Source organism: Rhinichthys klamathensis, unplaced genomic scaffold (assembly GCF_029890125.1).
Source record: "Rhinichthys klamathensis goyatoka isolate OS25496 unplaced genomic scaffold, OSU_Roscu_1.1 h1tg000011l_1, whole genome shotgun sequence".
In the NCBI taxonomy this organism is placed as follows: Eukaryota; Metazoa; Chordata; class Actinopteri; order Cypriniformes; family Leuciscidae; genus Rhinichthys; species Rhinichthys klamathensis.
This window is the reverse complement of record NW_026606564.1, coordinates 18978944-19002187: the sequence shown is the minus strand read 5'-3', so window position 1 is coordinate 19002187 and position 23244 is coordinate 18978944. Positions and strand designations below refer to the sequence as shown.

The following is a 23244-nucleotide window of genomic DNA, read 5'->3' as shown; positions in this document are numbered from 1 at the left end:
CAGTAAATAGTACCTTTTGAAGATAAATGTTAGTTTAACTCAGCCTCTTTGCTGTATATGATGTTTATGTAAAAAATAAATGGAAAATGTATTTAATATTTGTATATAGAAAATGTATTGTATGTGTTCCATCTAATTCTGTGTTGTGACTTTATTGTAGGTTAAATGATTGTAACTTAACAGACAAAAGCTGTTCAGATCTGGCTGCAGTTCTTGGATCCGATACCAATCTGAAAGAGCTGAACATGAACAATAATAATCTGCAGGATTCAGGAGTGAAGCTGATCTGCACTGGACTGAAGAATATAAAGTGTAAATTGGAGATACTGAGGTAAGTTGAGACACAGGAGTCACATGACTAGAGTGAGGTGTGATGACTGACAGGACGATGCCGGAGGCAAAAGCGCCAGAGAACTTTTGTGAAAAATTCAAAGATCTTTTATTTATTTGTTACAACGTGGGTATACCATATCAATCCTGTCATTGTGCTATTTTATTGTTGTTGTGTTTTTTCATCTAGAAATATTGAAGTGACATTAAGCATTCATTTTGTTCCAAGAAAAGGAAAGATCTAACTTTACATATCAGAATAAGAGCTACAGATCCTGAGGGTCATTGGCAAATATCTTTTCTTGTAAAATAAGTGCTCCACATGGCTCTGGGGGTTTAATAAAGGCCGGAAGCTAGTTATTTTAGTCGAGAAAATTTTAAAGGTGGGGAATGTGATTTTCTTTTTTGACCATTTTTTCAAAATCACTTGACATCCTATTCCTAACCCACTTACAGCCACTGAGTTAGAAGCACTGAAATGAAAATTAAGCAATTTAATCATCTGTGGAACGGGCAGGACTCGAAAAACTCCAGCCAATCATTTCCAAGACCACCTAGAATCATTGGACAGTAAGTGCGTCAATCAAACGGTTGTCCCATACCCCCCTCCCCCATCCCCCTCGCGCGTGTCCCCTTCGTCCGCATACTCAAAGCTCGTCACCCAGTCACATGCCAGTCGCCCCGGTACAGAGAGAGAGAGAGTAAGTGCAATCTCGCGCATCTGAGTTTTGCAGATGCATGATTGCGCGTCCATGTTCTTCGAATGGGTGGAGTCAGGGCCAGCGTTGGAGGAAAGAAGGTAGGACCTTTTGAGTTGTGTATTTTCAAAATCTGCCGGCCGTTTTGTAAATCACATACCCCACCTTTAAATAAGGATATTTTTCTTACACGAACACATCGCTTCACTTCAGAAGGCTTTTATTACCCCCCCAGAGCCGTGTGCAGCACTTTTATCATGGATGGATGCACTTTGATGGAAAAATACTGTACATGTTTGGTATCATTTGAAATGTCTCAAATGGTACAAAGGTCTCATTCCCACAGAAGTAAACCAAAAAGGTAATAAGGTGTGGAGAGTTTAGAGATATCTTGTTAACTGCTGTGTGTGTGCCCCCATGTAAATCAACGTCTGTCCCCAGTAAGTCTGGGACGGTGATTAATGCAAATTCCCACTGTGAACTCATGTTTACATTTGAAAAGAGGTTTCTGCCTTGGTCTGAGTATTCAGGGAGATGCTGAAGAAGGCTTGTGGCGATTTGTAACTCAAATTAGCCCATGATGCAAAGTGTATGCAGGCACTCGGCATCATGTATTTTTTATATGTATATTAAGTGTCCCCAATTAAGAAAGACTGAGGCGTGGCTCAGTGAGGCTCGCGTGGGTGTGGTCACATTAGAGTTAATTAGGACGCGTTTGAAAAACTGTACATGTCGCTGCTTTCATATGGATAACTTAAACATAGAATATTTGTTTTTTATATAATTTACATCATTTAAAAATAGAGACTCCAAGCGTTGTAAAGACATACGATTCAAGTCTGTGTGACAAACATTCGTTGAGTTACAGATCATCTTCTGTCGCGTTTCAGAAAGAACTTCACATTGAGAGAGACGGCAGAATGCGCATCATGTTAATTTTCTTTATTTTACGAAAAACACAACATTTTGTTTTTATTATGAGTGTACACAAATAAAAGACATTTAACAGTTTTGAATGATGTATAACACTTATATGTAAGATCAAAATCAACAGAGTATTTTGAGTCTATTTTGCACTGATAAGAAAAAAAGCGAGCTGGTATCGCGACCGCCGACCCCAGAGGGTTAACCAACCAAAACACGATTAGAGTGATTGACAGTTTGCTTAGATTACGTAAGCAGATTTGTCAAACACAAGTGCGTGCCCTCGTGCGCTTTCGTCATTTTACGCACAGCGCGCACAGATTCGTCATTCCTTTGCAACACGGAGCATGTTTCAACGCACGGATTTTCTCCAACGTCATATTTGATCATCTACATCATGGATCGTCGACTAAAGAAGAGTTTGTGTGGTGTTGAGAGTGTTTTGGAGGAGGTGATGAGGAGCAGCGATGAAGAGCAGCAGAAAGACGCTGAGAGATGCATCAGTGCACGGTGTCGAGCGTCGATTCGGCAGATGAGGAGATGTACTCGCACATGCATACACAGTGTTGCAATTTTATTTGTTCTGCTTACACACTTTATCTTTCCTGTCTTTCAGTGGCTTTGGTTTCCAGTTGGTTAGAGAACAAACCTTGGTAGTGACTGCCTTGATCCACATGTCTTCCTAGACTGTAAATACTGTAATTGCTTTTTTTTAGTAATTGTATATTCATTATAATTGATCAGTTTATTGTAATTTATTTGAGTAAAAACCACTGTTGCAATTACAAATGTTATTTTATTATTTTTATATAATTTATCAATTAGTTGTAAAACAATCATTTTTGTAATGTGAGTATTTTGGTTTCACTTTTTTTGCTATTAGAATTATTCAAAATAAAGTATTTTTTGTTAAAGTTAAAATGTTGTGCTGAAATCGTTTTTTCTTGTGTGGTTTTATGGGCAGAACAGTTCTGAATTGATATACATGTAGTATGTAGTGTTTACTCCTTATGGCATTTGGTTACCAGGTGGAGTCTCCAAATGGCCTTTTGGAAAGGACGCCTAGACTTTTCTTGAATAAAAGCTTACAGAAACTACATTTTTGGGAGTATCATCTTCAAATTTGGATCAAAACATGGTCAGACATTCAGTTTTATCTTTATGGTGTTTTCAGGCCTTTAACATAAAAGTCTGATCAATTTTTCCTTAAATGAAGTTCATTCAAAGAAATCGTGAGTCACTTTCATGTAAATTTTACCTTGATTTACTCTGTTCATATGCTACTTTGAGTTATTATGACTCTTGGGTAACACAGTTTCAAGTGATGCTTGAAACTTTCAAGTTTCAAGTACATCATTCAAAACTGTTAAATGTCTTTTATTTGTGTACACTCATAATAAAAACAAAATGTTGTGTTTTTCGTAAAATAAACAAAAAAATTAACATGATGCGCGTTCTGCCATCTCTCTCAATGTGAAGTTCATTCTGAAACGCGACAGAAGATGATCTGTAACTCGGCGAAATTTCTAGTTTAAATAAATATCAGAGTTATGAATGTGGACCATATGGTTTAAGATCTACAGACATTTGTATTTGGGTATGTCGTTTTCAGAAAATTCTCAAAAATAGGGGCGCTGGTTAACTGATTTGACGTTGACTTGACTGACAGGACAGCTGTTTCGGTGGTTGCCTAGCAACATAAAAAACGCAGCGCACTGCTGTTCTGTGTGAACTAGTTCTGGTTTGCACCTCGCGTTTTCAAACCTGAAATACGCGTTTGGTGTGATCGAGCCTAAAACTTCTATCGTAAAACATAAATAAAGATGAAGATCTCTCTTCCTCTGTCTGTTTTATTTGCTTATGAAGATGATGTGACTTTACAGAATAAAGAGTCTCTTATTTTCTTCATTCTCTCTCTCTCTCTCTCTCTCTCTCTCTCTCTCTCTCTCTCTCTCTCTCTCTCTCTCTCTCTCTCTCTCTCTCTCTCGCTCTCGCTCCGAAAGCACACTTTTATCTCATATTCAGCCAATCACACGCTCCGAAAGCACACTTCTACCTCACATTCAGCCAATCACACGCTCCGAAAGCACGCTTCTACCTCACATTCAGCCAATCACACGCTCCGAAAGCACACTTTTATCTCATATTCAGCCAATCACACGCTCCGAAAGCGCACTTCTACCTCACATTCAGCCAATCACACGCTCCGAAAGCAAGCTTCAACCTCACATTCAGCCAATCACACGCTCTGAAAGCACACTTCTACCTCACATTCAGCCAATCACACGCTCCGAAAGCACGCTTCTACCTCACATTCAGCCAATCACACGCTCCGAAAGCACACTTTTATCTCATATTCAGCCAATCACACGCTCCGAAAGCGCACTTCTACCTCACATTCAGCCAATCACACGATCCGAAAGCACGCTTCTACCTCACATTCAGCCAATCACACGCTCCGAAAGCGCACTTCTACCTCACATTCAGCCAATCACACGCTCCGAAAGCAAGCTTCAACCTCACATTCAGCCAATCACACGCTCCGAAAGCACGCTTCTACCTCACATTCAGCCAATCACACGCTCCGAAAGCACACTTTTATCTCATATTCAGCCAATCACACGCTCCGAAAGCGCACTTCAACCTCACATTCAGCCAATCACACGCTCTGAAAGCACGCTTCTACCTCACATTCAGCCAATCACACGCTCTGAAAGCACGCTTCTACCTCACATTCAGCCAATCACACGCTCCGAAAGCACGCTTCTACCTCACATTCAGCCAATCACACGCTCTGGAAGCACATTTTTATCTCACATTCAGCCAATCACACGCTCTGAAAGCACGCTTCTACCTCACATTCAGCCAATCACACGCTCTGAAAGCACGCTTCTACCTCACATTCAGCCAATCACACGCTCCGAAAGCACGCTTCTACCTCACATTCAGCCAATCACACGCTCCGAAAGCACTCTTCTACCTCACATTCAGCCAATCACAGGCTCCGAAAGCACTCTTCTACCTCACATTCAGCCAATCACACGCTCCGAAAGCACGCTTCTACCTCACATTCAGCCAATCACACGCTCCGAAAGCACACTTTTATCTCATATTCAGCCAATCACACGCTCCGAAAGCGCACTTCTACCTCACATTCAGCCAATCACACGCTCCGAAAGCAAGCTTCAACCTCACATTCAGCCAATCACACGCTCTGAAAGCACACTTCTACCTCACATTCAGCCAATCACACGCTCCGAAAGCACGCTTCTACCTCACATTCAGCCAATCACACGCTCCGAAAGCACACTTTTATCTCATATTCAGCCAATCACACGCTCCGAAAGCGCACTTCTACCTCACATTCAGCCAATCACACGATCCGAAAGCACGCTTCTACCTCACATTCAGCCAATCACACGCTCCGAAAGCGCACTTCTACCTCACATTCAGCCAATCACACGCTCCGAAAGCAAGCTTCAACCTCACATTCAGCCAATCACACGCTCCGAAAGCACGCTTCTACCTCACATTCAGCCAATCACACGCTCCGAAAGCACACTTTTATCTCATATTCAGCCAATCACACGCTCCGAAAGCGCACTTCAACCTCACATTCAGCCAATCACACGCTCTGAAAGCACGCTTCTACCTCACATTCAGCCAATCACACGCTCTGAAAGCACGCTTCTACCTCACATTCAGCCAATCACACGCTCCGAAAGCACGCTTCTACCTCACATTCAGCCAATCACACGCTCTGGAAGCACATTTTTATCTCACATTCAGCCAATCACACGCTCTGAAAGCACGCTTCTACCTCACATTCAGCCAATCACACGCTCTGAAAGCACGCTTCTACCTCACATTCAGCCAATCACACGCTCCGAAAGCACGCTTCTACCTCACATTCAGCCAATCACACGCTCCGAAAGCACTCTTCTACCTCACATTCAGCCAATCACAGGCTCCGAAAGCACTCTTCTACCTCACATTCAGCCAATCACTCGCTCTGAAAGCACACTTCTACCTCACATTCAGCCAATCACACGCTCTGAAAGCACGCTTCTACCTCACATTCACCCAATCACACGCTCCGAAAGCACTCTTCTACCTCACATTCAGCCAATCACACGCTCTGAAAGCACACTTCTACCTCACATTCAGCCAATCACACGCTCTGAAAGCACGCTTCTACCTCACATTCACCCAATCAAACGCTCCGAAAGCACTCTTCTACCTCACATTCAGCCAATCACACGCTCTGAAAGCACGCTTCTACCTCACATTCAGCCAATCACACGCTCTGGAAGCACACTTTTATCTCACATTCAGCCAATCACACGCTCTGAAAGCACGCTTCTACCTCAGATACCATATATACATACATATAAGAATCAAAAGTTTAAACTAAAACACTTTATACTCAATATCTCACAATGAGTCTAAATACACATTATATTTCTGCAAACATTTTCACCGTAGTATTTTGTGATGTGGTCAAATAATGCTTACGAAGGTTATGTGACTTTACAGAATAAAGAGTCTCTTATTTTCTTCATTCTCTCTCTCTCTCTCTCTCTCTCTCTCTCTCTGCTAATGTAGGTTAAGCTGCTGTGATATGACAGATGAAGGTTGTTCTGATGTGACTTCAGCTCTGAAATCAAACCCGTCACACCTGAGAGAGCTGGACCTGAGCAGGAATAAACTAGGAGACTCTGGAGTGAAAAACCTCAGTGATCTACTGATGAACCCACAATTCAAGCTGGAGAAACTACAGTTAGTGTCATTATACTGTACAGCAATTACAGTGTGACTGAAGTTTATTTATTTGAAGACAGCAGGGCTTATGTTTCATTGTTTATAGCGGTGCACTTTCTTGCTCACATTTTTATGTGTTTTATTATGTTTTTGTTATTTATGTTTTATTGTTGACATTGACGAGTGCTGTTAGTCCGCTGAAGCAGCTCAGATGAGGTCGTTTATCGTGTGATGTGCAATATCATTACAGCACCAAAGTAGAGTTAATATTAGGCAATTATTTCACAACCTTCATTATATAGACCATATACAGTACAGCCCCTTTTCAGCTGCGCTCGTTGTCTTTTGACTTCCGGTCTGCATTTTCACAGTGATCTTGCGTATTTATGAATGAACGGCTCGTTTTAAAATCTTCCCGCTCTACTGACATTTGTTGAGACCAGTGTTAAATTCATTGACGAATAATTTTGTTAACAAATATTTTCACAGACGAAACCGAGACAATATCTAACTAAAAACAGTTTTGAATGACAAAAACTATGTCCAGTCAGAACTAGGGATGGGAATGGAAAACCGGTTCCACTCGAGAACCGGTTCTAAATTTTACGATCCATCGATATTGTATGCCCTCGACGTTAACGAGTCCTCTTATCGATGCTCCTGCTCTGAGTCAACCATAGTATGTATACAGACCGTGAACTCACAACTGTCCCTTTTGTCCTTTATCAAGCACCATATAGCACGGCGTCCAAAGCGAATTTTTGTACTGCCAAAGTCTTATTTGCAGAGATGGGGGACTCGAGTCACATGACTTGACTCGAGTCAGACTCGAGTCGCAAATTTAAGGACTTGAGACTTGCTTGACTAAATTAAGAAAATGACTCGACTTGACTTTGACTTGAGATCCAATGACTTGAGACTTGACTTGACTTGAACTGTATGACTCGAGAATGACTTGATATACATTTTTATATAAATCATCGCAACATCCATTGATAAACAAAATGAAAGCAACGGAACCATTGACGTCAGTCATCAGATTCTGCGCGATTGCGTGACGCTGCACAAGCCCAGAAATAGCCTACATCGCGGTAAGCGCGCTAAATACAAAAACATCTCCCTGCATCGTTTCTTTTTGGATATAAACACTAGAAAATGACCATATTCATGCAAGAAGATTTGTTGTACGCATAATAACTGGCAAGGGATATCGCATCGGACGACCATCACAACCTCGAACAGTCGAACTTCATTCACCACGTCTAAAAGTAAGCTATGGCTTGTTTAAGCTGTTTGTTATAGTTAATTTGACTATCTTTAAATCTAGAGAGAATAATATTGGTCAAAACAGCATGCCTCTTTATACACAATTATGTTTTCAAATGTAGCTTAATGTTGTCAATATTCAAATGATAATTAGTGATGGTATATGTTTTGTATAACATTTGCCACATTTCTTTTTAAATCATGCTTTAAAGCCAAAAATGTTGTTTTTTCCAATGACGAAAAACAATATAGAAAACTGTTAGTTTTGTCGTTTATGTTTCTCTTAATGTTATCAGGGGGTTGGTGGCAAAAAATGCCAGCAGAATTAATATGCACCCAAAATTCAAAATGTGGTGGAAAAAATGGCCCTAGTATGAGTTATTTTCATAATTATAACATATATAAAAAAATATTTCCAGATTATTGGCGCGATTGCAAATGTGATGATTTTATAAAACAGTTCAGTAAACAAAGAGTGAATATTGTGATGTGACATTTTAGACATAATATTCCAAATATTCTCTGTTTTTGCTCTATTTCTCCAATGACAATAGTTCCAAACAAGCCACAGAAAGAGTTATGCGTATTTGTGATTCAGTGACCTAGTTGCTTAGTTCCAGAACGAATCTGTCATTTTGAACAAATCAGTTGACTGAATGCTTCTATGACTCGTACATTAAGACGGTGATTTGGCGCCACCTATTGGCGGTTTTAACTTCATAATAGGCTAAATGCCAACGGCTGTTATATAACTTATATAAAGGGGATGCCAGTTTGAAGAATGCCATTTGGTGGCATAGGAACCATTATACTTGAATTGTGAATTGTTTAATACCTTTTAATGGTCTTCTGCAATGTTTGAGGCATATTTATTTTTTCATGCTTTAATGTTGGCCTAATTTCAGTTACATTTACATTTTAGGCTATGTAGTTTGAAATTGTATTTATTTTTTATTTTTTAGATTTGTATTGTAGTAACCACTCAGCTGTATGTGGAAATGCATATTTAAAAAAAAATATGTTGCAAATAAAACCATAGTCCACAACTTATGTAGTTTTAACTTATTTTAATATATAAATTCAGTGAAATCATCAAACGTTTATATGACTTGCCAGTGACTTGTGACCCAAGCTATGACTTGACTTGACTTGCTTGACATAAGGCAGTGACTTGACTTGACTTGCTTGCTTTTATAAAAAATTGACTTGGACTTGCTTGAGACTCGAAGGTTAAGACTTGAGACTTGCTTGTGACTTGCACATGTGTGACTTACTCCCACCTCTGCTTATTTGATCGGTAAATAAAATTGTCTCTCTCTGGTAATGTAGATGAACCGCTGCGCTTGTGACAGGGCGCATGTTAAATTGAACGAGTAGAGAGAGAGAGAGAGTGCCGGTCGAGCGCGCGCACGCGCACTCTCTCTCTTCGGAGCAAGGCGAAAGTAGGCTTCACCGTCTCAAAACTAAGCGCTGTCTTCCTCTCTCTCCCTCGCACATATTAATCAAAATAAACGACACGATGGTAAGGTCGGGAGACTAAAGTTTCATGTGGAGCATTCGGAGATTTGTTTTTCCTGAATTGCCGCTGGGTGTGAATTGTGCTAAAATACGTTGCCTTATCTTCTCTGAAAAGTGTTCCGCACATTCAGCTGACATAATCACACTTCAAATAAACAAACAAAAACGATCCAGTGATGAAATGTTTTCTGTGATGAGATGACACACATCTTGTGGGATGTCCCAACCGCCGGCACACGTCCGATAATGACACGTCCAATTCGCGAACTAATGACTCATTTGAACCGATTCGTTTTAGTGAATGGTAAAACAACTGATCTTTCCAACACTGAACTCACGGGACGTTTAATCGGTGTATAACTAATCGGTAACACTGTACAATAAGGTTCCATTTATTACATAAATTACATAAAAAGTACAGTTTGTTTAGTCAAGTGGAAGCTTTAAAACAAATAAAACCACTTGTTTTTTCCCCCGAAAAAGACTACTTTTTCCCACACAGTGCTATCAGGAATCGATAAGAGAATCGTTAAAGAATCGGATCGATAAGCAGAATCGTTAGTGGCATTGATATTGATAAAATCTTATCAATTCCAATCCCTAGTCAGAACTGACTGGCGTTTGTGTAGATGCGCACAGTTTGAGTTGTAACGTGCTGATCTACCCAGCGGGATACGAGTTGGCATGCGCTTGATGTCTCATAAAACGTTAAAAAATGTAAACGTCTGGGAGAAAGAGAAGAGCAGACATATGGATGGATCCTTCTACCTCACATCAGCCAATCACACACTCCAAAGCACGCTTCTACCTCACATTCAGCCAATCACACGCTCCAAAGCACGCTTCTACCTCATATTCAGCCAATCACAGGCTCCGAAAGCACGCTTCTATCTCACATTCAGCCAATCACACGCTCCGAAAGCACGCTTCTACCTCACATTCAGCCAATCACACGCTCCGAAAGCACTCTTCTACCTCAAATTCAGCCAATCACACGCTCCAAAAGCACTCTTCTACCTCACATTCAGCCAATCACACACTCCGAAAGCACGCTTCTACCTCACATTCAGCCAATCACACGCTCCGAAAGCACGCTTCTACCTCACATTCAGCCAATCACACGCTCCAAAAGCACGCTTCTACCTCACATTCAGCCAATCACACGCTCCGAAAGTACGCTTCTACCTCACATTCAGCCAATCACACGCTCCAAAAGCACTCTTCTACCTCAAATTCAGCCAATCACACGCTCCGAAAGCACACTTCTATCTCACATTCAGCCAATCACACACTCCGAAAGTACGCTTCTACCTCACATTCAGCCAATCACACGCTCCGAAAGCACGCTTCTACCTCACATTCAGCCAATCACACGCTCCGAAAGCACGCTTCTACCTCACATTCAGCCAATCACACGCTCCGAAAGCACGCTTCTACCTCACATTCAGCCAATCACACGCTCCAAAAGCACGCTTCTACCTCACATTCAGCCAATCACACGCTCCGAAAGCACGCTTCTACCTCACATTCAGCCAATCACACGCTCCAAAAGCACGCTTCTACCTCACATTCAGCCAATCACACGCTCCGAAAGCACGCTTCTACCTCACATTCAGCCAATCACACGCTCCAAAAGCACGCTTCTACCTCACATTCAGCCAATCACACGCTCCGAAAGCACGCTTCTACCTCACATTCAGCCAATCACACGCTCCGAAAGCACGCTTCTACCTCACATTCAGCCAATCACACGCTCCAAAAGCACGCTTCTACCTCACATTCAGCCAATCACACGCTCCGGAAGCATGCTTCTACCTCACATTCAGCCAATCACACGCTCCGGAAGCACGCTTCTACCTCACATTCAGCCAATCACACGCTCCGAAAGCACGCTTCTATCTCACATTCAGCCAATCACACACTCCGAAAGCACGCTTCTACCTCACATTCAGCCAATCACACGCTCCGAAAGCACGCTTCTACCTCACATTCAGCCAATCACACGCTCCGAAAGCACGCTTCTACCTCACATTCAGCCAATCACACGCTCCGAAAGCACGCTTCTACCTCTCATTCAGCCAATCACTCGCTCTGAAAGCACGCTTCTACCTCACATTCAGCCAATCACACGCTCTGAAAGCACGCTTCTACCTCACATTCAGCCAATCACACGCTCCGAAAGCACGCTTCTACCTCACATTCAGCCAATCACACGCTCCGAAAGCACTCTTCTACCTCACATTCAGCCAATCACACGCTCCGAAAGCACGCTTCTACCTCAAATTCAGCCAATCACACGCTCCGAAAGCACACTTCTACCTCACATTCAGCCAATCACACACTCCGAAAGCACGCTTCTACCTCACATTCAGCCAATCACACGCTCCGAAAGCACACTTCTACCTCACATTCAGCCAATCACACGCTCCGAAAGCACGCTTCTACCTCACATTCAGCCAATCACACGCTCCGAAAGCACGCTTCTACCTCACATTCAGCCAATCACACGCTCCGAAAGCACGCTTCTACCTCACATTCAGCCAATCACACGCTCCAAAAGCACGCTTCTACCTCACATTCAGCCAATCACACGCTCCGAAAGTACGCTTCTACCTCACATTCAGCCAATCACACGCTCCAAAAGCACTCTTCTACCTCAAATTCAGCCAATCACACGCTCCGAAAGCACACTTCTATCTCACATTCAGCCAATCACACGCTCCGAAAGCGCGCTTCTACCTCACATTCAGCCAATCACACACTCCGAAAGCACGCTTCTACCTCACATTCAGCCAATCACACACTCCGAAAGCACACTTCTATCTCACATTCAGCCAATCACACGCTCCGAAAGCACTCTTCTACCTCACATTCAGCCAATCACACGCTCCGAAAGCGCGCTTCTACCTCACATTCAGCCAATCACACACTCCGAAAGCACGCTTCTACCTCACATTCAGCCAATCACACACTCCGAAATCACGCTTCTACCTCAGATACCGTATATATATATATATATATACCAGTCAGTGTTGGGGGTAACGCGTTACAAGTAACGTGCGTTACGTAATAATATTACTTTTCTGGAGTAACGAGTAAAGTAATGCATTACTTTATAAATTTACACATTAATATTCGAGTTACTGTTTTAAAAAAGTAATGCGAGTTACTTTTCAGTTTAATTAATTTGCATTTAAAAAAATGGGGTTGTTGACGTGGGGGTTGGACTATACTGCGCGCAAAACATACATAGCGCGCACGACAGAGCAAGGTCTCTTGCTCTCGTCTCTTGCTCTCTCCCTCTCTGCCGTGCGCTATGTTATGCATAGATTCCGGGAGATTTGAACTAATTTGCGGTCATCAGGGAGACGCTATCAATATGCGGGAGACTCTCGGAACTTCCGGGAAACTTGGGATGTCTGGGATTACAGTACACTGGATAGATCCTGCTACTCTGCATCGCAAAAAAGCTGCAATCGCCTGCAGACGATTTCATGGGAGACACACGTACGATACCATCGCAGCGGAGTTTGAGCAAATTCACAGCTCATATGCTCATTGTGGTAAGATAACTGCCACGGTCACTGACAATGGCTCGAACTTTGTGAAAGCATTCAGAATGTTTCAAGCTGATGATGAATGAAACAGAGAATGATGAAGACGAGGTCAGTTTTACGGACTTGCACGCAGTTTTACGAGATGACATTGAGTCCAGCGAACGGTATGTTCTCCCTCCACATCACCGGTGAAAGCTGACAGATCTGTTTAATTGGTGGTGTTGTTTGTTCTCAAATTTCATCTTATTGTCCTCTAATAAGTTAATAAAACATTTTAAATGTTTGAGATATGTCTTTACCCTAATATAACTTATTTCATAATGGCAATTTGCTAGTATTACACTCTTTATTATTACAATGGATAGTGAATTCACTTTATATAGTCTACCCACACAAAAAGTACAAAAGTAAAAAAACACTTTACTTTCCATAATGTGTAATGTTTATTGATATTTTATATAGCATGCATAGCTCTGGGATCAGGAAGATCTCCGAATATAATATTATTCTATATTATTATTTAATATATATGTGTTTTTAAAAGAACATTAAGGTGCTTATATAGGCTGTTGTTGAATATATTACTGCTTTAAACACTAGTACAATAACTTCTCAGTCGAAAAAACACCTGTAAGACCTGAGAGAGATCAAGCCTCAGCCAGGTAAGAAAAAGTAACGCAAAAGTAACGTAACACATTACTTTCCATAAAAAGTAACTAAGTAACGCAATTAGTTACTTTTTTGGGGAGTAACTAAATATTGTAATGCATTACTTTTAAAAGTAACTTTCCCCAACACTGATACCAGTGGTGTGCCGTCAGGGTCAGCAAGGCCTTGCACTTTAATATATTTTTTCCATGAATGAGTATTAAATGATTCCCAATAGTCCATTCTCTTAATTTCATAGCTTTTCTCTTGTTTGCACTGCTTCCAGTAGTGTATGTTTATGTTAGAGCAGGGACGTGCACAGGAATTTTGTGGGGCAGTTGCTCTGACCTGAAAAAGGGGCACAACCCCCCCCCCCCCCCCCCCCCCCCAAAAAAAAAAAACTCACGGGCTATATGAAGGAATATATTAAATTGAATTTTGCCCATACAAATTGCCTTATCTGATCGTGTTTATGTCCAAACGCAATGCCTCATATTATGGTCTTATTATTATTTATAAAGATTGCAAAACGTCAGAGATGACAGGTTTATGATATACAACTTTGTAAACAGTATACAAAATGTATTAACAATATGTTAAATGTCACCAAAATACACATGAGAAAAAGAGTTCCTCATATTATTGTTTATTGTCTTTTTAAATTATTATTATTTATTTATTTTTTAATTTGAAAATAAATAATCTGGATTGAATTGACAGATGGGGAAAAACTACTCGGTTACTATCGTAACCTCAGTTCCCTGAGAGAGGGAACGAGTATTGCGTAGCTATACGCAGTGGGGAAACTCCTTTTCCTCGATTTACTGAAACCTATATGTAAAACGCATTTGCAGCTGCACAGCTAGCACACTGAGCGTCTGGCACGCTCATAGGCTGTGCTGCCGCAACTGCACAACCAATGGCGCGGGCGACTCTGACATACAGCCAATGAGCTAGCTCAACGTCAGAGCCCGTCAAGGGGGTGTGGTTTAGCCTATAAAAGACCCCCGAATTCGCCATTATAGCAGGTTTATACGACTGAAGCGACAACTTCACCCGTTACTAAGTGCGGCCGGCTACGCAATACTCGTTCCCTCTCTCAGGGAACTGAGGTTACGATAGTAACCGAGTAGTTCCCTTTCGAACGGTCACTTCGTATTGCGTAGCTATACGCAGTGGGGACGCCCTGTAAAACGCCGCACCCTTAGTAACTGGTTGCACTGCAACTCAGGCCCCCTGAGCTAACAGAACAAGCCAGAACCCAATATAAGAATATATATATATAACAGACCAGACACTGTCAGGCCTGAATAACATATAAGAGTCAGTAACAACCAACAGAATATACTAACAAACCCCGACACTGTCGGGATTATTAGTACAATTCATAACCGGCCTAAGCGGGTTTATATGTGTATGTATGTGATTATGCACAGTAAATTTTTTGTAGACAAGACCAGACAGCATCGAGTCTTAATCATACTGAAAGAACCTTCGCCTGCAGGGAAGGCACCTCCATATTATAGAACTTCATAAATGTGGAAGGCGAGGACCAGCCGGCCGCATCACAAATATCTTGAATGGGAAACCCAGATGACCAAGCCCATGACGAGGCCATGCCTCTAGTCGAATGGGCCCTGACACCTATAGGGCAAACCTGACCCACTGAAGTATAAGCCATAGAAATGGCATCCACTATCCATCTAGACAGTCTTTGCTTGGTAACTGGACCACCCTTAGATCGGCCACCAAAGCAGACAAACAGCTGTTCTGACTGTCTAAAAGACGCAGAACGCTCCAGATAGACTCTCAGCGCCCTGACAGGGCAGAGAAGATTAACCTCCCCATCCTCGGCAGAAGGGGGAAGGGCTAATAGCGTGATAACTTGCGCTCTAAACGGCGTTGAGAGCACCTTGGGTACGTAACCATGCCTGGGTTTGAGAATGACTCTGGAGTCATCCGCTCCAAACTCCAAACATGCCGGACTCACAGAAAGGGCCTGCAGATCTCCCACTCGCTTGATAGATGCCAATGCCAACAGGAGAGCAGTCTTAAGCGAGAGTGGTTTTAGATCCACCGACCGGAGCGGTTCAAAAGGCGGCCCCTTCAGGGCCCTGAGGACCGTGGAGAGGTCCCAGGGAGGTACTGATGGGGGCCTGGAGGGGTTAATTCTCCTAGCGCCCTTCAGAAATCTTACTACCAGGTCATTTCTTCCCAGTGATTGACCAGCCACCAACGCATGATGCGCTGCGATGGCTGCCACATAAACTTTGAGCGTGGACGGGGTGCGGCCCGCGTCCAGTAGCTCCTGCAGGAAGGAGAGTACCACCGATACCTCACATGACTCTGGGTCAACTCGATTTTTCGAGCACCAGCTGGAAAAACCCGACCACTTCAAAGCATACAGACGCCTAGTAGACGGGGCCCTTGCTTCAGAGATAGTGCCTAAGACCTTGTCAGGAAGGCCCCCGGGTACCCGTTTAGGGGCCACACATGGAGGGCCCATAAATCGGGTCGGGGGTGCCATATCGTCCCTTTGGCCTGTGTGAGGAGGTCCCTCCTCATTGGAACGGGCCAGGGGACCGTGTCTGACAGCTGAACCAGCTCCGGAAACCATGGTCTGGATTTCCAGAGAGGAGCCACCAGAAGGACTGGGCATCCGCTCTCCCTGACCCGTTCGATGACTTGTGGGACCATCGAGATGGGGGGGAAAGCATAAAGGGGGCGGTTGGGCCAGGGATGGGCCAGCGCGTCCCTGTTCTTCGAGAAAAACACCCTGCAGTGGGTGTTGGCTCTCGAGGCGAAAAGGTCGATTTCGGCCTCGCCGAATCTCTCCCATATCAGACTGACCGTCTGAGGGTTCAGAGACCACTCGCTTAGGGGAGTGTTGCCCCGTGAGAGCATATCCGCGCCCAGATTTTGGACGCCCGGGATGTGCGCTGCTCTCAGGGAGCTCAGGTTGGCCTGTGCCCATAGGAGGAGGTCCCTCGCCATAGCATACAGGTTGCCCGACCTGATGCCACCCTGGCGATTTATGTAGGCCACCACTGACATGTTGTCCGTACGGACCAGGACATGGTGACCCCTGAGGTTTAACAGAAATGCTTTCAGGGCCAAACCAACTGCTTTCATTTCCAGACAGTTGATATGTAAGCTCTGCTCCGTGCTCGACCAGAGGCCGGAGGCAGGCTTGCCCTCGTGCAGCGCTCCCCAACCCAGGTTGGATGCGTCTGTAAAAACCACCTTCCTCCTGGAAACTACCCCCATGGTCACCCCCTTGTGGTACCAGTCCTGAGCCCGCCAGGGAATCAGTGCTCTTAAACACCCGTGATTCACCATAATGCGCAGGCTGCCTGACTGCCATGCATGGGTTGGCACACGGCGTTTCAGCCAGTGCTGCAGCGGGCGCATGCGCAGTAATCCCATGTGGAGTACTGATGATGCGGCTGCCATTAGACCAAGCAGTTTCTGAAACCTCTTCAGAGGCGCGTGCTCGCGCGCCCTGAATGCGGCTGCCAGTGTCTGCACAGAGAGCGCGCGCTCCTGAGTGAGCCGCGCTTTCATTGTCACCGAGTCTAAAACCGTTCCCAGAAAGACCACAGTCTGGCTGGGGTTCAGTTCGCTTTTGGCAACATTGATTGTGAGACCCAGGCATTTTAAATGGCCGAGAATCAAATCCCTGTGAACTATTAGTTCGTCTCTCGACTGCGCTAGCACCAGCCAGTCGTCGAGATAATTCAGCACACGCACACCCTGGCTTTTTAGCGGGGAGAGCGCTGCATCCATACATTTCGTGAATGTACGAGGTGCCAGACACAGGCCGAACGGCAGAACGGTGTATTGATATGCCCTCCCCTCGAAGGCGAATCTCAAGAATGGCCTGTGACGAGGGTCGATCTGAATATGAAAGTATGCATCTTTCAGATCCATTGAAACAAACCAATCCCCCGGGCGAACTTGCGCGAGAATTTGTTTGAGTGTTAACATTCTGAACGGCCGTCTCATGAGAGCCCTGTTCAAACGTCTCAGATCTAGTATGGGTCTGAGCCCGCCGTCTTTCTTTGGAATTAGAAAATAGCGGCTGTAAAACCCCGAATACATTAGCGCGGGAGGGACTGACTCTATCGCTCCTTTTGCTAATAAATTCTGAACTTCGGTGCGAAGCACGTGACCCACGCCGCTTCTCACCGATGTCTCGATAACCGCCTGGAATTTCGGGGGCCTGCGAGCGAATTGGAGCGAGTAGCCTCGCTTTATAGTGTTTATGACCCAACTCGACACACCGGGGATGGCTTGCCAGGCCATCGCCCGTGTGGCTAGGGCTTGACACACTGAATGGGGGGGACCGCCTAATATAGGGGGACCTAATACCCTTACACTGTGATTTGTGCACATACTGAGTGTTTGACTGATTATACCGGCTTTTGCCCGGGGGGAATTCAGTCTTACAACAGGGCGGGGGCCGCCTAGTGAAGGGGGACCGTGAACCCGTGTGTTGTGATTGTGAAACATACTCTTTTTGTGCTTTATTTGGGTCGCCGTGAAAACGGCGTTTGTTTGCAAAGACGCGCTCACTGCTGCGGGCCTGTTTACAATAATAAAATCCCCAGCCGCCTGAACTGAACAGGGAGCTGTGGGAAGTTTTGCCAGCTTTTTCGAGGGTGGTCCGGCAAGCGCGAGACACGAGCCCTCTCTCTTTCCTCTCCGTGCTAGGACGACTTCGGAGGCACCTGGTCGGCCGCGGCGCTGGGTCGAGGGCCTTGACGCCTGGGGAGCGGGTAGCGCTTCGCGGGCCTTGGCTGGCGTTGGCTATCAGCCGCAGGGCGGGGCTGAGAGGCCTGTTTCACCGGCTTGGCTGGATGAGGCGAAGGCGGCGGCTTGGGCTTGCTGGTCGCGGAGCTCGAACGTTTCGGCAAGAAGTGTCGCATGGCCTGGGACGCTTTCTGTGCCTCTGTGTACCTCTCCGAGAATCCTTTCACCGCCGGGCCGAAGAGACCGGAGCTGGACACCGGGGCGTCGAGAAACCTCGTTCTGTCGGCGTCCTTGATCTCAGTGAGGTTAAGCCAAAGATGGCGCTCGAGCACGACCAAGCTCGCCATGTTTCTTCCGATGGCCTGTGCTGTAGCCTTAGTAGCACGCAGCGCTAAGTCTGTAGCACTCCTCAGGTCTCGAAAGGTCTCCGGGTCCGGGCCAGACTCGTCCATGGACCGGAGGAGTTTGGCCTGGTAGACCTGCAACACGGCCATCGTGTGCAGGGCCGATGCAGCCTGACCGGAGGCGGAGTACGCGCGTCCAGCGAGGGCTGAGGTGTTTCGGCAGGGTTTGTTGGGATGAGCGGCTCTAGCTCGCCAGCTAGCTGCAGTGCTCGGGCAAAGATGAGCTGCCACGGCCTCTTCGAGGGGCGGCAAAGACTCATAACCCTTTTCCGCTGCGCCATCCACGGAGGAGAGCGTCGCGGAAACTGCAGAACCCACACGTGCTGAGTAAGGAGCGCGCCAGGCCTTGGTTAGCTCCTCGTGGACCTCAGGGAAAAATGGCGCCGGTTTGTGACGCGGGGCCTGCTGGCGCCCCTCCAGAAACCATCCATCCAGCCGACTACGAGGCGGCTCCTCGGGCGAGGCCCACTCTAGCTCGAGGTCCGCGACGGCCTTCGTCAGGATCCGAAGCATTTCGGCGTCGGAGTTCGTCCTGGTCGCTAATCCACTGGCCACGGATTGAGAAGCGGTGACGGGGTCGAGAGAGCCCGGCCATTCGTCCTCAGAAGCGGCGATGGATATGCTGTCGTCGCGCTCGAGAGATCCGCCGAAGGAGACGAGGCCCGCCACGTGTGGGGGGGGGCGTTGGTCTCCTGTGAACAGAACTGGTGATGGCGTTTGAGTCGGAGAAAGTGAAGCACGCGGGGACGCGGCCGGCGTGCGTTCACAAAACTCCATACCCTCCGGTTGCCGTTGGCTGCGACGCTTCTTCTTCCTCGGAATGGAAAGCGTGGTTGAAGCGGCATCGCCGTCTCGAGAGAGAGCTAGCCGATTGCGCAGCACGGAGATAGGCATGCAGTCGCAGGCCGCACATCCGCCGGCAGAGAGTGCATTCTCCGCGTGGTCGACACCCAAGCAGGAAATGCAGCTCTCGTGTTGGTCTGCCTCGTGCAGACGGCCTCCGCACGTGGCGCAGGATGAACGAGGCATTCTGAAACAAACACAATAATATAAAGGATATAGGATGTCGCCGGATAGCCACAGGTGAGACGGCGTCAGGAGACAATCGACGTGCAGGCGAAGTCTGCTGAAGAGAAGCTCGCTCAGGCTGAAAGGCTTGTTCGACGGCGAATTCACAGTAAAAAGCTCAGGGACATGTGTACTGTCGCTGAAGGAGTAAAATCTGCTATAATGGCGAATTCGGGGGTCTTTTATAGGCTAAACCACACCCCCTTGACGGGCTCTGACGTTGAGCTAGCTCATTGGCTGTATGTCAGAGTCGCCCGCGCCATTGGTTGTGCAGTTGCGGCAGCACAGCCTATGAGCGTGCCAGACGCTCAGTGTGCTAGCTGTGCAGCTGCAAATGCGTTTTACATATAGGTTTCAGTAAATCGAGGAAAAGGAGTTTCCCCACTGCGTATAGCTACGCAATACGAAGTGACCGTTCGAAAGGGAACTCGCTTCTAATAATAAAAAAAAACGCTTAGATTTCGGGAAAAAATACAATCCTTTTTTAACCTTTTGGCTTCCCCTACATTCAATTGTGCTTTTTGCTCGAATTCAGTTCTGATGGTACGTATGGTAACTGGGCAACTACGCATGATTTGTAGTATGATTGCGTAAAGGGAACAGGAATTCCGGTCGGGAACAGAATCGACTGCTAAACCCAGTGCCGATCCTGACCTCCCTGGGGCCCTAAGCAAAATTCTGCTAATGGGCCTCTACCTGACCCGTGATGTCATGAGCTATGTAAACCATTTGCCATTGCCACAGTCGCACCTGACACTTCAGCGCTCCCAATACAATCCTCCCTCCTTTAAACAAAACAGTCAAAGAATAAGTACAACAATAGTATAGAACAGAATGAGGTTCAAACAAACAATATTTATTGAATAGAGTATTTTCTATAGAATGTTAAGATAACAAGTGAATATTATTAAGTAAGTGAATATTAACGTAAACATAAATAAGAAGAAAATAATAAATTATAACCCTGAGCTTTGGCTTTTGGGATTAACTTTGGTTCTCTCTACAGCCTGGGCATTTTCGGCATCAGTATGATTTTTTTATTTATTATTATGCATGTTGAAGCAATTCTTGATTTATGGTTATTTACTGAGGGATGTGCATCCATATTGACCAGTATGTCCAGCTAATCAACATTTTAAATTCAATATAGCCTATAAATCAATAGTCAATCAATGTCAAATTGTCATTGCTTTCTATCTTGCATAATTAGTGTAGTAGTTGTTTAGAGTTTTTAACACTGAGACTAGATAATCAGTGTCTTGTTTTAAAAGTATAATGTGTACTTTGATTGGGAGTGCCATCATTCACGTGCATATATTGTACAGTATGTCTGGTCTCCACATATTTCTGCTTGAAAAATGCGCGTTTCATTTCGTGCACGCGCATTTGAACGCACGATAATACACACGACGTGGTTATGTTTTCTGAGCTGCAGTAAACAAACACCGTTGCACTTTGTCGTTTATCAAAAACAAACGTAATAAATAATTGTATTTTACTCTCACTTTTGTCAGGCACAAAGTGATGCAAGAGATGCACTGCCTGCCCAGCTAGGTTAGCAAGACCGAAAAACATCAAACTTTGCTGACATCAAACTTAGAGAGCAGAGAACACAAGTTTACCTGATTGTTGTTCCCGCAATTCACTCTAATGGTTTTTTCTTCTTCCTCTTTTCGTGACCAGAAGGATAGTGTCGCTTCATTTTGTCATGGATGTTGTACACATGACACGAGATGGAGGCGGGGCCTTAAGTAATTTGCGTGGCCCTACGCCGGTCGCGTGCAGTCTATGGTCGCGTGCAGCGCTACAGCCATGTAAACAGTTTGCCCTTCTCTTACTGACTTTCACTTTCGGTGCCCGAATGGAAGTGAATGAGGCTTTGCGATTATTTTTATTTTTTTATTATTATTTTAATATAGGCCTACGTGAAATTCTGCATCCATTGTACGATTTTTTTTTTTTCTCGGAAGGGCAACCTGAGTCGAGAAGGGCATATGGGCAGTTGCCCGGGCAACCTGAGCAACCCCCCTGTGCACGTCCCTGTGTTAGAGCTTTTATCCAATCATATTTCAGCCATCATGTGTTGTCATGGCCAACGAAATCTGCCTTGATGCCTTCAGAATCAATAGAGCGGGCGCCTGTAGCTTAAATGAATGGCAATGAAACTGTTGCTTTAACCAATCAGATAATCAGTCAGATTTAATCAGCCAATCAGATTTCGATTTGACTGCAGCGGGGCCATCTAGCAGGCATACAATAACGTCTGCATTTTCACGTCCTTTGATTGGATGGTCAGAGCGTGTACTATTACTATTAGTCAGAGCCTTTGGTCAGAGCTAGCTAACCGCATCTGTAGCGAACTGCATAAACTAAAATATATTCCTGTAGATTTAATAGAAAAAATCCCTTATTCAGCCTTATCCAGCTTAACGCAGAGTCACGGAACGCTATTCGATCTGTCCCGGATAAGAACAGAATGAACTGACTGTAATGTATGCCATGACTGATTATGAAGGCAAACGTCCCGCTGATCTCATTGATTTCCTTCAAACATCGGTGTGAGAGCATGGGTCAGCTGTACACATCGGCATGTGTCGCGGAGACTGTCCCTGTTTACTGCTTCTGTCGAGCAGACACTCTCAGCACTAAAGCCAATTCAAACTCATGCCAGAAATACGACGGACACACTCCACTTTCAGCATTAGCCTCGATGGCGATAGAAAAGGTTGTTGGGACTGAAATGCACAGATAACATGTACAACCAAGTAATTGAAGTCTTTTTGAGGAAAGAAATTAGGATGGATTTTGTGTATAAAATAATCAGTAGTTTTGGTGAGTATAATGAATTTTTTGCCCCCGTTTTTTCCGTGGTGAATATGATTTTCTTCTTCATTTTTCTTGTAAATTTATGATGGAAACTTCTTTTTTTATTCTACTGTTGTTATACTATTGTAATGTCTAACAAGGGACTATTGTAACCCTTGAAGGACAAGAAAAGGGCGGCTCCGTTTCTGAACTTATAATCAGAACGCAAGAACCACTGAACACAAACGCACAAGCCGAACTCACTCGCTCGTTTCTCTCGGCCTTTCCCAAACTCTCCGCATTAACCCAATAACTGCCGGTGCAAAATAAAAACAGCAATTTCACAACAAATATAGAGAGTATATGCGCTGCTAGCTACACTATTTAAAGTTATTAATTCAGTTTGGACATCACTGAAGGCCTAGGTGTGAAATGCACGACTCGTCACTGATACATACGTATACAAGAATCAAAAGTTTAAACTAAAACACTTTATACTCAATATCTCACAAT

At 44.8% G+C, this 23244-nt stretch overlaps 1 protein-coding gene across 1 annotated transcript in view; it reads left to right on the top strand.

The window, feature by feature from the left end:
* Positions 1-23244, top strand: part of LOC130096186 (NACHT, LRR and PYD domains-containing protein 12-like) — a 33449-nt gene that overhangs the window by 3301 nt on the left and 6904 nt on the right. The window contains exons 2-3 of the mRNA XM_056262870.1: positions 161-331; positions 6558-6764. Of these exons, the coding sequence (XP_056118845.1) occupies positions 161-331; positions 6558-6764 (378 nt within the window). The remainder of the gene's footprint in view (positions 1-160; positions 332-6557; positions 6765-23244) is intronic.